Here is a 15,023-nt window from a genome sequence, read left to right on the forward strand (position 1 = left end):
GAGAATCACGTTGCAAAATGTGTCAAAAAATCCCTTGACGGTAAATATACATGCACTCCATGCCAATATTCCACGGACGATAAGCGAGATTGGGAGAAGCATACCAACTCCAAAAAACACAATATGGGCTCCGCAAATGTGCAATATGATTGTCATCCTTGCAATTACCACACACGTGACAAGTCCCAATACAAACAACACTTGACCACCGCAAAACATCTTAAAAATACTCAATAAGACATTCGGAACTAGTCCCCCAGAGTGATAACTGGGTTATCAAATCGTGCTTTATGACAATAGTTGGATGGATCGGAGGATGCGAGTGGAGAAAGTTGAGGAGAAAGTGGTTTCTGCCAAAACAGGCCGATTACTCTACCCAGGAGTAATTTGAAGAAGAATGGGTTCTAGTCATGGGGGTAGTAGTAGCCTAGGGGCAGGGAGAAAGTTTTTTGATGATCTATTCATATATTCTAGTCAAACCTAAGGGTGGGAGGGGAGGTACTACTACCCCCTTTCAAAGGGCCCCTTTACCCAGTCGGCCTCCCCAGGCTGGGTCTAGTCCTACAGTTCTAGTCAGTCAATATTACGAACAAATCATTTATATTTTTTATACAGATTATTTTTTTCATTATCAAGAGCAATTTAATATCTAGTCAGTCTGAACAGACACTAAACTACAAAAAATATATGGGCCAGCATGAGGAGAGAGGTCCACGACCCTCTGGCCTGGGCAACACTCCTGTGGGAGTGGCTGACGTCTCCTCAACTGGTAGGTTTTTCCGTAGGTGAAGCAAAAGTGCTATATGATGAATTTTGGGGGGGATAGCATTGTGGAGCGGGGTTGTATTTTTGTAAGAGTTTTTTCACAATCACCCAGGGTGGGTGCTATCCCCCATCCACACCCCCAGTCGGCCTCCCACCCACAACCAAAGAGAAAGTTTTCTGCGAGCAAGATGCTCGGGAATTTAAGACTCGTTGGACGAACCTCCCCCTCAAATTCTGCCCCCATTCTAGGCTGGGGGAGAGAGGATGATTGTCTCGCAATTCTTGTTCTACGTACGTTACGTAAGCACAATCCCAATTTTCCTGTTGCAATCCCATCGAATAAACCAAACGAAGCAAGCAAAGGTAGTGGATTGGGCCGAGTAGAACAATGAGAACGGAGCAGAATGATAGAGGAGAACACATCCATTCTCGCAGATTCTAGATCCTCTCGGCCGCTCTTTGTTTTGTTCGGGGTGCTGTACTTTACATTCCACATGACTTAGAACATGAGCATTTTACTTAACATCGTGGATTCCATGTGCTCAGAATAAATGAGCCTCGTGTCACGCTTTGTTTGGTTTAAGCGTTGTTTAAAAACGAGTCATTTTCCCCAGACATCTCGAGCAAGATTGGATCACATTCACCCTGTCGGGTCGTATATGCTCAGTGGTGCCTATGTCCGTATATCCTTTTTCTACTTTTGAGCAAATTGTGATAAATATTATTACCCACTTATGTGTGTTCTTGTCACAAAGATAAAGAAATGTGAAAAATTTTGCTACCCATTTAAATTTTCCACTTGTACATACAAATGTATTTACATAAAAATATATATGCATGCACACACTTATTTACACATTCAGATGTGCTGCTGCTCCCAACGAGTCCCAACTCATTTCAAAAGTGACGTATGCTCATAAATCAGGGGGATAATAATAATGGAATAGACTGTGATGTGGGATTTTTGGGAAAGGCGACTGCGACACGGCTTGTTAGAGATGGATGGCTATTTTATTAAGAGAGGATCGAAATGAGTCACCACTTTGAGTTAATGGTTTGTGCATACTGTCACCCGAGTTATCTGTTGTCAGTCCATCACCAAAACCAATGATCTTCATTGCCACTGCTACCACCCGTGCAGAGAGCTGGACTCCATGAACTGATGCATGGGGCGGATTTGGTGTGTGTATCAATTTATACGAATGGTTTCGTTAACGCAGCACAGCCGTTGCCTCATTTACAGCGGGTGAAAGCAGTGCAGTGAACGATGAATTTGTTGATTTTCATGTTTAAACCCACCGAAAATCCTATAAACTATAAACTAATCCTTCCCACAACCCACCATCCCCTGCCAGACACAAGTGTATGCTGACTATTATGCGACTCTGGCTGGAATATGGAGACAAACGCAGGTAGTAGACAATGGAAATGCTGCTTGGGAGTGTTTGTATGTGAGTGAAAATAAAATTGACAAGACTTTACTTGCTTCCTCTAAGCCGATGGAATGGGATGTTCCTAGACCAATGGTTTATGTACTATGCTTATGTTTTCCTCTCTCTATTTCCTGGAGATTCAAATGATAAATCAGCCAGCTCACTCTAATACCATTTCACAAACACACATGACCCTGTTCCATATCCTCGACTAAAATCTTTGTTTTTTATCATAAAACTGAAAAACTTTCACTTTTTAATCTGAATGTATACTTACTGAAAATGCGATAATTGCACATCATTCATATTTTATTGGTGACAAGATGAGAAAGATTATACCAATGTCACTCAATTGCACCCCCACTTTATTTCAAAAGCTGTAATTTATTCGACATTCAGGAAATTGCATTTTGCTATAGTTTTCGGATCACACAATTTTCCAGGCACTACTGTTTCCCTAACTTCCGTAAAATCGTGTATTTTAGAAGAGCAACAGCCACAATAGCTTACATATCACACTGGTCTTGGGTATCATATTGGGTCATTTTTACTAAAGTTAATCAGCTCTATATTTTGAACAATATACATATCCAATTATCCAATAAGTAAGTATGTATGTATGTATGTATGTAAGTATGTATGACAATACCCACATTATTTGTACATGAGTTGAACAAAATTGTCTATCTTAAGTAAAATTGGAACCAGTCATATAGTAAAATTATACATAGAATAGAGTAGGCATGCAAAAGTAGTGGCAAGCAGGATCTCTCTGGCTGTGTCCCTGGCGAATGCCACTTATAATGTATTCCCATGAAACAAATTAACTTTCTCTGCCGTGACTAAACACGGGCCCTCCAAGCAGAGAACCTCTGCTCTTAAATCGTAGCAGAGTTGACAATTATGTATTGCGCAACGTACAACGTATTTGCAATGGAATTACAAAGATTCACGAGATGATTAAAAGGTATAACTTGGAATTTGGCAGAAAAATGTTCAGAATCCACAAAAATCTAAAGTTTACAATTACAAAAAAAACAATTTCAAGAAAACATAAATCTGAGAAATCAAAACAAAACAAGGTTTGAAAAATGAAAACGAAACTAGAAATAAGAAAATCAAAAAACTGCTAAAATCACAAGACCCAAAAAAGTTTGATTCTTATGTAAGTGAAAAAGAAAAAAAGAGAAAGCAAAGTGCGGCTGCCATAAGTTGAAGCATAGGCTTTAGATAGACGACGATCGCAACGTGTTATCATGGGAGTTGGACGTTTTGATGTCTTGGTTAGACTTGAGAAGGGAAATCGAGATTAAAGAGTGTAGAAATAATTCGCAAGGATTTCGGTCCACCAGTTCACTCATCCGTTTGAGTTTATCATTATATTATGGATCGGTTCACCGTTGATGTTGATTTTGATGGCGATATCATTGTACTTACACATTTTGGGTTGTAAGTAAGTTAGTAAGTAATCAAGTAAGCGACTCAACTTTGCTTTACAGCTCAGCTACAGTTCATCATTGTTTGCTTTGGGTGGATTTGTATTAGATCTCGGTTACGTTAAGCCGAGACCAACGATGGGATTCTGGGAGAAGTAATGATAATGGTTTGGTTGGCTGTATATTGATGGAACTGTACAGATGTTCTTCCATCGTGAATGAATGGATGGATGAAACCAGTCGTCTAGATTTCCAGCTCGACAGCAGCAGCAGCAGCGGCCGCAGATTAGAGCTACATCCTGTTCACAAGTTTGTGCAGAAAGTCCTCAAGTTATTTGTTGACTTTCTCAGTCCGTTTACTTTCTCTCCACACAAACCACAACCTGCCCGAGCGTGTTGGGTGATGTGATGATTTACTTTTACAAGCATTATTATGTTGCCATCTGTGGAGTGCTATTCGCTCTCCCATAAATAATCCATCTTGTGAAACACAATAAGCTATTTATTTTTTGGCATTAACGCTTTTAAAATAATACGTATTACTTTGATGTCAAGTAATGCTACATACTCGAGATGTTTTTATACAACTTTCACTTTTCTTGAAAAAACTTTCTCCGCTCGAGTTTTGCACATTTCTTATAGTTACATGAATCCTTGATACGAATCAACACTCGAATCCCACTGACTACATAGTACGTACGTTCGACTTTCTAGTTTACAAAGTTGCAAATATTTTTTCTCGTGGAAATGTGTCATTCAACGAAATAATTATGTCTCCTTCCTGCAACGGTAAGGCTAAAAGTCGTCTCTGAATGGGTGGGCTATGTGATGGGTACAAATGTCAAACAGTGGAAGAAAAGTGTAGTGGATGTCAATTGGCAATTGAGTGCCGTAGTCTCGCTGTAACATCGTGGTTTTTACGAAAGATTTCGTTTGATATTGAGTGGACATGACTCGCTTGATGACTTACCTTTTTTCCTCCTGTCGACCGCAAAGGCTGCTCCATCTTCACGCTTCCAAGTGATCCTGAAATACCGAAATATTTTTCTTCCTCGTTCGTGTCATACAAAGATAATACAATCACATATGTAGCTCTGTTTTCCATACCTCGGCTCTGGAAATCCCTCGGCCTTGCAGCTTTAAAATCATCAAAATAATAATGATAACGAAGGACAATGGAGAATAATTTTTTGCACCACTCTGCAATGGTGATTACCTTAACGTTATGTTTTGATGCTCTCTCACAGCCACATGGGAGTCTGAGCTGTCATCATCCAAGATGTTCGGAGGAACTGCGACAAGAAAGCAGAATTACTCACAGTACATCAACTTTTTCACGCCGTCAACCATCGTGAGGATCAGGATGGCTCACTTTGTGCAGTCGCTCATGTAACCCTGCCCACTTGCTGTCTTCTCAAGGGCTTTTCCTTATCAAGATATTATAGGTGTTGTAAAAACCAAGCTATCACCTACCCGGAGTATAGTGTCTTTACGTATATTTAATTGTGCTTTGCTCGTTGGAATTAAAGAAAGTGACTTGAGTGAATATACGATTATTTTATCTACTTAAACTAGATTTTATTTCCAACAAATTACTAATTGTCAACACAATTCAGAGCTCTGCACTAACACGAGTTGATTGGTGACTTACTATTGACAAATTAATCGTGGACATCAATTACAAAGAATTAACAATTCTTACTCTTGATTTCCTACCACGACGACTAAAATCCAAAATGTCTGACTTTGACAACGACTAAAACTCGACTGTGTAGAATTCTTCTACCTACTTACTTACTACGACTTATAACAAAGAACGACGCGCACTCAAAATCCCACTCTGACGTCACCATGGCAACCACCACCACGTCACGGGGCAATCTTACACGCATATTCAACAATTTACAAAAATACATAAAACAATTTCATAAATACATCATTTTACATTTAACATACTCCCACCTTCTTTTGTGAGAACAAAAGAACTATTCTAAAAACAAATTATGCAATTATCAAATTCAAATTAAATTACACAAATAAATTATAAATTCCACTTCGGATACCGCACTGGTTTCTTGGAGATCCTATCTTGATCCTTACCACCAACTTCCGGCTCCTTCTGGACTTGCTTCTTCTCTTGACATCTTGAAATCCTAGGGGTCGGTCGCTCCCACCATTCGGCATTCTTCTCCACCACTTTCTGCACCTTCATCTTCGGCTTAATAGAGGCTGGACGACTGAATCCGATGGGGTTACAAGCTTCCATCTTCCCACACGACGACTTATTCGTGTACTTGTCACTAATTTGACCAAGTACCTTTGTTGTCGAGAGTAATCTTGACTTCTTTGGAGTGAAGCTGTTGCCGTTTCCCAATCCGCACCCCCTCATGGCAGGCTGGCCGATTCTGGGAACCCCCACAACACTTCGCTCACACCGTCTCAACTCGTCGACCTTTACACGTTTATCTTGAGTAGTCTTCTCGACTCGTTGTTGCTCTTCTTGAGTTTTCTTCTCTACAGAGCTCTTGCTTCCAATTGAACTAATTACGACACCAGCGTAATTCAACTTGCTATTGTTGACACCTGGAACCACTCCGCTGATAGTCCATCCAAACACGGATTCCACGGCGATCAATCCACATCCAAGTTTGACCATTCTTCCGGTCATCAAACTTCCCCACAGATCACTTCCTATCAATATGTCGACTTCGGACGCTGAAGTGTCTGTCGTGTGGATCTTCTTCCGAGCCAACTCTTTACACCAAGGGCCAGGTGGGATTGCTGGGCATGCTCCACAAATAAAGTCCTCGTTGACTAACTGGAGATTCATCCTCGCGCAATCCTTCCTATCGATACCGCTGGTAGTGACCCGGTAACAATTCTTTTCTTCGGTGCTAGTCACATGTCCACCGAATAAGCTATTCTGAAGAGTCAACTTGTCCACTACTTGACATTTCAATTCCTGGGCAGTTTTCGTCCTGATGTATGACCTCTGACTTCCCTCGTCGAAAAGTAGCCGGACTTCTTTCTTGGCTCCATTTGCTCCGCCCACTTTTTCCCCGCCCAGACACGAAGCGTCTTCATCAGGACAACTTTACTTTTGCATCCCTGACTGAAGTTTGTGGTGGTTTCTTCCACCGAACTACTTGATTCATCTTCATTAATTGACGTCACTTCCTCATCTCGGACCTGACCAGGACACATCACAGAGTAGTGTTTCCGTCCACATATTTGGCAACTGACCTCTTTGGTACAGTCATTTGCATAATGTCCTCTTCCCAGGCAGATGAAGCATCCCCGATTCTCCTTCACCAGGATCTTCTTCTCCTCGAGAGGTAATGTCTGAGCCTTATAGCAATTCTGACTTTTGTGATTCGACTTTCCACAAAAGACACATCGCTGCTCAGCTTGATGACTTGAATAGAGACCGGCAGCAGTGGGGAAATCTACACATTCACTCTCTGCATACACGTTTACTTTCTCTCTATTCTTGACTGGACTTTGCCTGAAGGTTGACAGCACAAATTTTCTTTCTTTGGCATTCTGTGCCTCCAGCCGCAAAAACTCCATCAAATTTTCTAAATTGGTAGCAGAAGTTGAATCCGATTTCTTCTCGCGTACCCTTAAGTTACTATTCTGCCAACGGAGTAACACTTGCTGTGGCAGACTGGATTCCACTAATGGATAAATGAGTTCACTTGGATCACTAACTTTCCCCAAAGACTCGAGACTTTTCAAATGACCTTCCAACTGGTCATGCAACTCTTCCACGTCGGCATCTTCTCTTGAATCCGCGGCGCTATTGATAGCCAGGCCCAACAATTGTCTGATATAAATTTGGCGTAAAATCTTCTCATCACCAAACCGGGACTTCAGCTTCTCAACCACCAATGGATAATTCTGATCCGAGCGCGGATAAATCTTGATCACTTTCTCTGCTTCTGATCCGGGGACGATGGCTTGCACCAAATACTGAAACTTCACGTTGACTGGTAACTCTCCATCTTCGTGAATCTGACGGTATTGCGCCCACCACCCCAACCAATTCTTCCAACTCCCATCGAATTTCTGTAGCTCGATCTTGGGCAGTTTGAAGCTTCTATCCTTTTTGATACGCTCCCCATTCACGGTGACATAGCTGCTACTTGCACTCGGACTTGGTGGACGGATTTCTGCATTAAGAATCTTCTCAATATCCATGATAGAAACTCTGATTCTATCTGAATATTCTTCATTCACTGCACTCTCCTCCCCATAAGACTCCGCCGTGCAATTGTCATCCAACATCTGGGTAAGCACTTTTTCATCATGTTCTCTGATCGACGTCTGCAGGGATTCCAACTTCCTTAACTTGATGGTAAGTTCTCTCGAGTCCTTTGGATCTTTCGCCAACTCAGCAACTACACCATCCACCGTCTTGGTAATGGAAGCTCGAACTGGAGCCCTCGCCTTCTTCAGTCGATCCATGATGTTATCTCTATGGCTCCCGAACGCTCAGGATGGGGCCCTCAACGAGGCAAGACAGTAATTGATTAATAGACGAATAAAGTTGAAGTTCCTCTCGGTCGGACACGCCGATGTGAATCTGGTCGGTCACTCCTTCCTCACGGACTACTTCACAGCAACAATAAAAACTAGAAAGGTATCACCTGAACAGCCCCCGAATACTCAGGGTCGGGTCCTCAATGAGGCAAGGCTTGATGTGAATCCTCTCCTTTGAATCTGCTCCTCGTCCAGACAGCAACAATCGCCCAGGATTTCCACGGAAAAGTTTTTGCACGCACAACAATTCGATCTGCTCCTCGTCCAGACAGCAACAATCGCCCAGGATTTCCACGGAACAGTCTTTGCACGTACACTAATTCACTCAAAAGGTCACAACTCACTGACCACTATAACTAGTCCACTTTCAACTAAAACTGACCCAACGAGCAATCACGTCGAGGTCACCACTAATGTAAAAACCAAGCTATCACCTACCCGGAGTATAGTGTCTTTACGTATATTTAATTGTGCTTTGCTCGTTGGAATTAAAGAAAGTGACTTGAGTGAATATACGATTATTTTATCTACTTAAACTAGATTTTATTTCCAACAAATTACTAATTGTCAACACAATTCAGAGCTCTGCACTAACACGAGTTGATTGGTGACTTACTATTGACAAATTAATCGTGGACATCAATTACAAAGAATTAACAATTCTTACTCTTGATTTCCTACCACGACGACTAAAATCCAAAATGTCTGACTTTGACAACGACTAAAACTCGACTGTGTAGAATTCTTCTACCTACTTACTTACTACGACTTATAACAAAGAACGACGCGCACTCAAAATCCCACTCTGACGTCACCATGGCAACCACCACCACGTCACGGGGCAATCTTACACGCATATTCAACAATTTACAAAAATACATAAAACAATTTCATAAATACATCATTTTACATTTAACAGGTGTCGTTTCATAGGAAAACGGTGTAAAAACAGAAGAACAGAATGTTCTATATATTCCTAAACTCATTTAATAATTAACCTCAATTGAGTTTCCTTGTTCAATACTGAGCATAAATTGGAAATATCTCAACACGGCTTTTTAACATGGAATCACTATTTACTCCTAAAACCTCTCTAATTAAACCTGCTCGACAATATCCCCAACCAAACTTTTCTCCGATCTACCCACTTTCTCATCATTCCATTTATTTCAATCACTGATAATTAACCGCTGATATAACTAACACCACAAGGAAAAGGTAATTAAATTGGTTCAACTTACCAACAACTTGCAGATACCCAACTTGGGATTGCATTGGCTCAGAATTTATTTGACACATGTAGTAACCCTAAAATAATAAAACTTGGAGTTGCAATAGAGCTCATGCTTTGAGATACTGTTCATATCTCAGAGATGAAGGACCAGAGATTTTTTACCCGATCTTCTTGTTGCACCGCATTTATGTTTAGAAGCCATGTTTTGTGTGAATCATACGATACACTGAATCTTGGGATCTTGGTGACAATATGTCTAGAACAAAATTGCACAAAAATTAGTTAAGAATATATTTCTGGAGGAGTTTTTTGTTAGGACGGACGACTTACCTATGGATTGTCAGTATCATTCTGAAATAAATTTTGAAATTTATTAAGATATTTCCTCAAATTTGTTTGTTTACGTGTTTATCTCTTACCTTCTATCAATGTGAACCCATGCCACCTGCAATGAAATATAAAACATATATTTGATTGATATACTCCATTTTCATAAAAAGACCTGCTACTTTGATTGTACAGTACATACTTCTTTACATTTGAATTAAATATTATGAGTTTCCATTTTATACGAAAACGAGTAATAATAACAATCGTAAATGATGTATAGCAATTCGATCTTACTATTACATCAATTTATTATTCTGATATATGTAGAAACTTTGTCCACACGTGGAGCGATTAAAAACGATATGCATGGTCTCATATATTACGTACGTGCGTATGTACATGTGCATTCATGAAAGGGGCGCATGGCAGGATATGACTGTTGGTGATTGTAAATTGATAGAAATGGAGAGATGAACAAGTCCCAGTTGGCCGTGATAAATCTCGAATGTCTCGAAATTAAATTCTATACTATTCATTAATTAATGCCATTCAAACGTAAAGCTCCTCTGACTTGGAGATTCATGATAAATCCCAAAAGCGGATCATAATCACCAGTAACCAGCCAACCGGCTCTTGCTCGCTCCATTTCAAACCAACCATATTTTCCATCAGTCAACATGGACAGTTCCCATTTTCAGATGAAATTATTGTTTTATCAAGATCCCTTCTGATTTTCAAATAGTTTCCAAATTCTAATCTCCCTACGTCACAAACCTACAGACATGCTGATGTACATATTACCTATGCATACTCGTACGTACATATACATAAGTTGGGACAAATCTGTGTTTGCCAGTTGGAAAAAATGATTTTCATATACAAACAAGCACAACACAACATTTTGCATGTTGGCGACATTATTATCGCCCAAGCTTAGAATTGAAAACGTAATTCCACACACAACTACTTAGAATTTTGTTGTGGTTTATGGAGATAGTGACTCATTCGACGTTAAGTTGCAAGACCGGCCCTCGCCAACCTCGCCCCGCGCGCGTATGCATTATCATTCTTGCTCGCTTCCTTTTCCGTTTTCAACACCAAACGAACGAACCAAGCTGGTGAAGCACATGGATGACAATTTTAGCCGTTTTATGCATTTTATTCAGTTTCATGAGTTTCACTCTCGAAATGGAAACCCAAAACGTGCCTTATCTCCCCTTTCTTCTTTTCCATGTTCTGAAAAAGATTTGGTCTTGTCTTCCTTAAAGTGCACACGACCGCACCAGAAACCAATATCATGCGAGGCCTATAAACTAGCCCTTTCTCAGCATAATGTCCTCAATGTTCATGAATATCAAGCAAACAAGTGCTTATCGCCAGAATAGCAACTTATTATAATTCAACCAAAATGAACTGGGAAAAGAGAACCACAACCACAAACCAGCAGAGGCATGAGAGGAAGAGAGCAATGTCAAACCAACAATCCGATGCCATTCAAACTTGAACCTCATTTCCAACCAACCGAAAACCGCATTGTACAATCATCCTGCTCTTCCTGTGCGTAGAAGGAGGGCATCCTCCTTCACGGACAGACTTGAGATTACACAAGGTAGTTTCTGCAAGACAAAATTAAACAGCCCTCCCCTCAAAATTAAAAAAAAACATCCAAAAATGTTAACACATAAAACGAGTCACGAAAAAATACATCATGTTGCACGAGAATGTTGAATTAATTGCCTATTAAACTGAAAATATTGTATGGATTTTCAAAATAAACCGATATTTTTGAGCAGGCCTTGCTTAATTATAACATGATCATAGCAGTCCAATAAACATTCGTGCTCATCCAAGGCAGGCAATTCTTCGGAGAGTTATACTTGTCATTGAGTGTCCCTTGTTATTGTTATCACGCCATTATTAAGTATCCTGCTGAAGGAAGCAGACGTTATTTCAAGTTTCATGAGCTGCTGGGTAAACTTTGAATGAATATGAATAGGCAACCGAGTCAGATTATTTTACTTGAAGGATTTGGTGAAAGTTATAATTCGTTCCGTGAGCATGAACCAGGAGGAGAAAGCGGAAGAAGGGAGAGCCGTGAGTTAGTTAGTCAGTGAGTGAGCAATAATAATATTGTAACAAGATGAGATGATTATGAGATGAGGAGAAGGGTGGCTGTCTAACCACCTCCAATTCCGACACACTTGAACCTTTTCACTCATCTTTTCTGAGGACATGCACGAGCAGCGACTTTGCCATTGCCACCAAGTAAATAATCAGTTCAGCTACGACACAGATTAGCTCGCACCAAAACGTAGCCACCAAATAACCACTCCTAATATCGGTTTCTCGTTTTTATTTTACCATGATCGGTAGCTTAATTTGTTACCTCATCATTGTTGTTCTACGTAATCTGTAAATAAGTACGTATCGTAATATATCTACATATATCGGTTCAGAACATGTTCTATTTTTATCGTATCTATCAAGGTCATGTAAAAATATACGCAAAAGGAAAAAAAAACTAAGGATTTTTTAACACCTATTCAAAAGTGCTGTTAAGTCGGCGTGTTGTAAAACTATTCCTACATGAGCATGCATGAGTACATGCGTACATGGCATTATTTTTTTCTTCCTTCAACTACAGATGAAAATGATTTTGCAAGACGATTGGAAAATAAATATAAAATCGTATATATCTGGATCCTCTGACAGATCAATTGAAACCCAAAAATTCCATTAAGTTCATGTGCCTCAACGTCAACGTCTTAACATGGCCAACCTTATCAAATTAAATTTTTATTCAAATCACATCCACACCATTGAATTCTCGAGGAACAACCGAAAAACAATAAAGAACGTTTAGTCCTTAACCTAAACTACGCTTGCATTCAGCAAATGTAAAAACTGTCAGTCTCACTTACTTTGTGGCACTCAATACTTGACTCTGCGTTTAAATAACCAGAGTCTGAGGAGAACAATGCCAAATGCCAAAGTATTGCGTCAACGTCAACTTCGAGAAGGTAAAATCCATTCGCCATTATGGTTTATCAAGGTTATCTCAAAGCATGGAAAAATACTATGGTGTGGAATTTAATTAAATGGCTGCAATAATTAGTATACATACAAGAAAACTTATGTATGTACACATATATATCTAGGAGGTAAATATTACATATATTTCTGTAGCTTCAGTTCTTCTTTCGTGAGACTACGGGGTTTCAGAAAATCAGCTCAATCGTCAACAGTATATGTAGTTGACGACCCCAAGGGAGATTTACCAACTTCTTTCCTTCTCCAAGGACGAGAAAATGTGATGCTTGTAGGTACGTTAGTTAGCAGTAGTGGAACAAAGGGAAATGATTCATATATTGCCCCTTCCTCTCTTATACTACTGCAATGCAACTACTACTATTCCAAGAAGTGGTAACTAGTGAAAACTTATTCTGGCTCCAAGTTTCTCAGAGCAGGGGTATCATCTCCCTTCACTTTCACTTTCCAGCTCATCTTGGGAGTTGACCATGGACGGAAAGTTGGTGAGAGTCTAGGTTGTGGGAGCTCATCTTTGAAAGTCAATTATGCCCTGGATGACTTTCATTTTCACGGATTCGCATCCCCAACTGCATACCCTGCACTTTTCACAATTAACTATCGCTTCGCTGCTAATTGTCTTGGTTGAGAAGGTGGCAATTCCACAAAATACATATGTACCCCCTTCTGAGTCCTAGTCCTGATATTACTACCAAGAAATTATGGCAATGAGTAGTGTAGTAAAAACAAATATTTTAGCAATTCTTATAAAAAATATAATTATTATGAAAACACCAGTTTTTTAAAAATTATGGAAAAACCCTATGTTGCACTTAAATAATGTCCCCCGGTCGATTACTACAAATAAGTAGCGACGTACGATAGAATCCTTTTATTACTCACTTATTTCTACCTCTCTCAACAGTGGTGTGATCGAATAATGTTCCTTGTTCAATATCCACTCACCGTGTACCCGACTTTACGTAGACTTTAGGATTTATACCCAGTTTTTCGGTCCGTTTGGAATTATTTCATAGTTCTCTCGCTTTAAGGCATAAATCTTCAAGTTTTGAGTTTTTGGGATTCAACTTCACTCCATTCCACCTGCAACTCCTTACAGCCGAAGGATCTTCTTGGGGATATTTTTTCCGTGTGTGTTAGAACAGGATGAAGACAAATAGAGACGAATATTTTTCTTTAGGTGGGTGGATAGGTGTAAGAGGATAATGGCATGCATGAACATCAATATTAGACACGCATGAATAATTTTGCGACAGTTTTCCACCCATGAGAGAAGACAAATGTCAAAACATGGGATGGCGGTGGGACAAAATATCCAGGAGGAGAGTTTTGCAAAAGGGGAGGAGGTTTTGTTTTAGGAGGACAAATTTTATTTTCTGCCTAAATTGTGTGACCATATGTTAGAATAAATTGTTGAACTGCGTGAAATATAGAGGACTCAATTTGTACCGAGACTGAAGGAAAGTTTGAATATTTTGAGTGTTATTTGCATCCCCTCACTAAATCAAAGATTATCGTTGAGGTGTAAAATGGAATGGAGGTTGAAGATGAGAAAATTCTCCACTTTTTTCATCGCCCTTCTTTTGACACTTAGGAGGTCTAATCGAGCAATAATCTGGCACTTTTGGCACAAAAGTGGCGAAAAGAGAGATCTTTCACCAGTTTAGAGGATTCCTTGCAACTTTCCCCTTCATGCACTCAACCTTAATAATTCTCCATCCTTTGGAGTGATTTTCTCCCACTTGAGCTCATGAGACACTTTAGAACACAAATTATCTTTGAATAAAATGTGTGCAAACATAATGGGACATTTATGTCCTTGGGACAAGAATTACATGGCATTTTACAGGGCCACTTCAAAAAGAATTGGTTCCCAACTCGCAGAGGGAAGAACGATCGTGGGCGGACATTTAATTATTGATGAAATTCAACTAGTTATCGTGAAAGCAAGTACTTTTCATGTTTTATAAAATCACTCAAATCATTCGAATATAACAAATAAACTTTGACCTTACCTTGTGATTACCTAGTGATTCTACAACGCATGGTAGTGACGCATCCCTGTTGAAGGGGAAAAAAATGTTATGCACAGTAATAAATGTTTCATAAGGAGGTTCGGACAAAAAGTTTCTCAACTCACCTTCCCACTGCAACCTAAAAAATAAATATATAATTTCCCATTAAGGTTCGGTTAATACATTCATTTAGTCAAACTCTAAACTAATACATGCGACA

The 15,023-nt window shown here is 39.7% G+C and overlaps 1 protein-coding gene across 1 annotated transcript in view; it reads right to left on the reverse strand.

Annotated features, from left to right (window-relative positions):
* The window catches only part of LOC110841632 (lachesin), a 56,530-nt gene that overhangs the window by 11,550 nt on the left and 29,957 nt on the right, over positions 1-15,023 (reverse strand). Inside the window, exons 3-11 of the mRNA XM_022087315.2 lie at positions 14,929-14,942; positions 14,804-14,849; positions 9,830-9,855; positions 9,741-9,761; positions 9,573-9,666; positions 9,418-9,484; positions 4,851-4,926; positions 4,742-4,771; positions 4,605-4,660 (exon numbers count right to left, since the gene is read on the reverse strand). Of these exons, the coding sequence (XP_021943007.2) occupies positions 4,605-4,660; positions 4,742-4,771; positions 4,851-4,926; positions 9,418-9,484; positions 9,573-9,666; positions 9,741-9,761; positions 9,830-9,855; positions 14,804-14,849; positions 14,929-14,942 (430 nt within the window). The remainder of the gene's footprint in view (positions 1-4,604; positions 4,661-4,741; positions 4,772-4,850; positions 4,927-9,417; positions 9,485-9,572; positions 9,667-9,740; positions 9,762-9,829; positions 9,856-14,803; positions 14,850-14,928; positions 14,943-15,023) is intronic.

Source organism: Folsomia candida, unplaced genomic scaffold, assembly GCF_002217175.1.
Source record: "Folsomia candida strain VU population unplaced genomic scaffold, ASM221717v1 Fcan01_Sc001, whole genome shotgun sequence".
Classification (NCBI taxonomy): domain Eukaryota; kingdom Metazoa; phylum Arthropoda; class Collembola; order Entomobryomorpha; family Isotomidae; genus Folsomia; species Folsomia candida.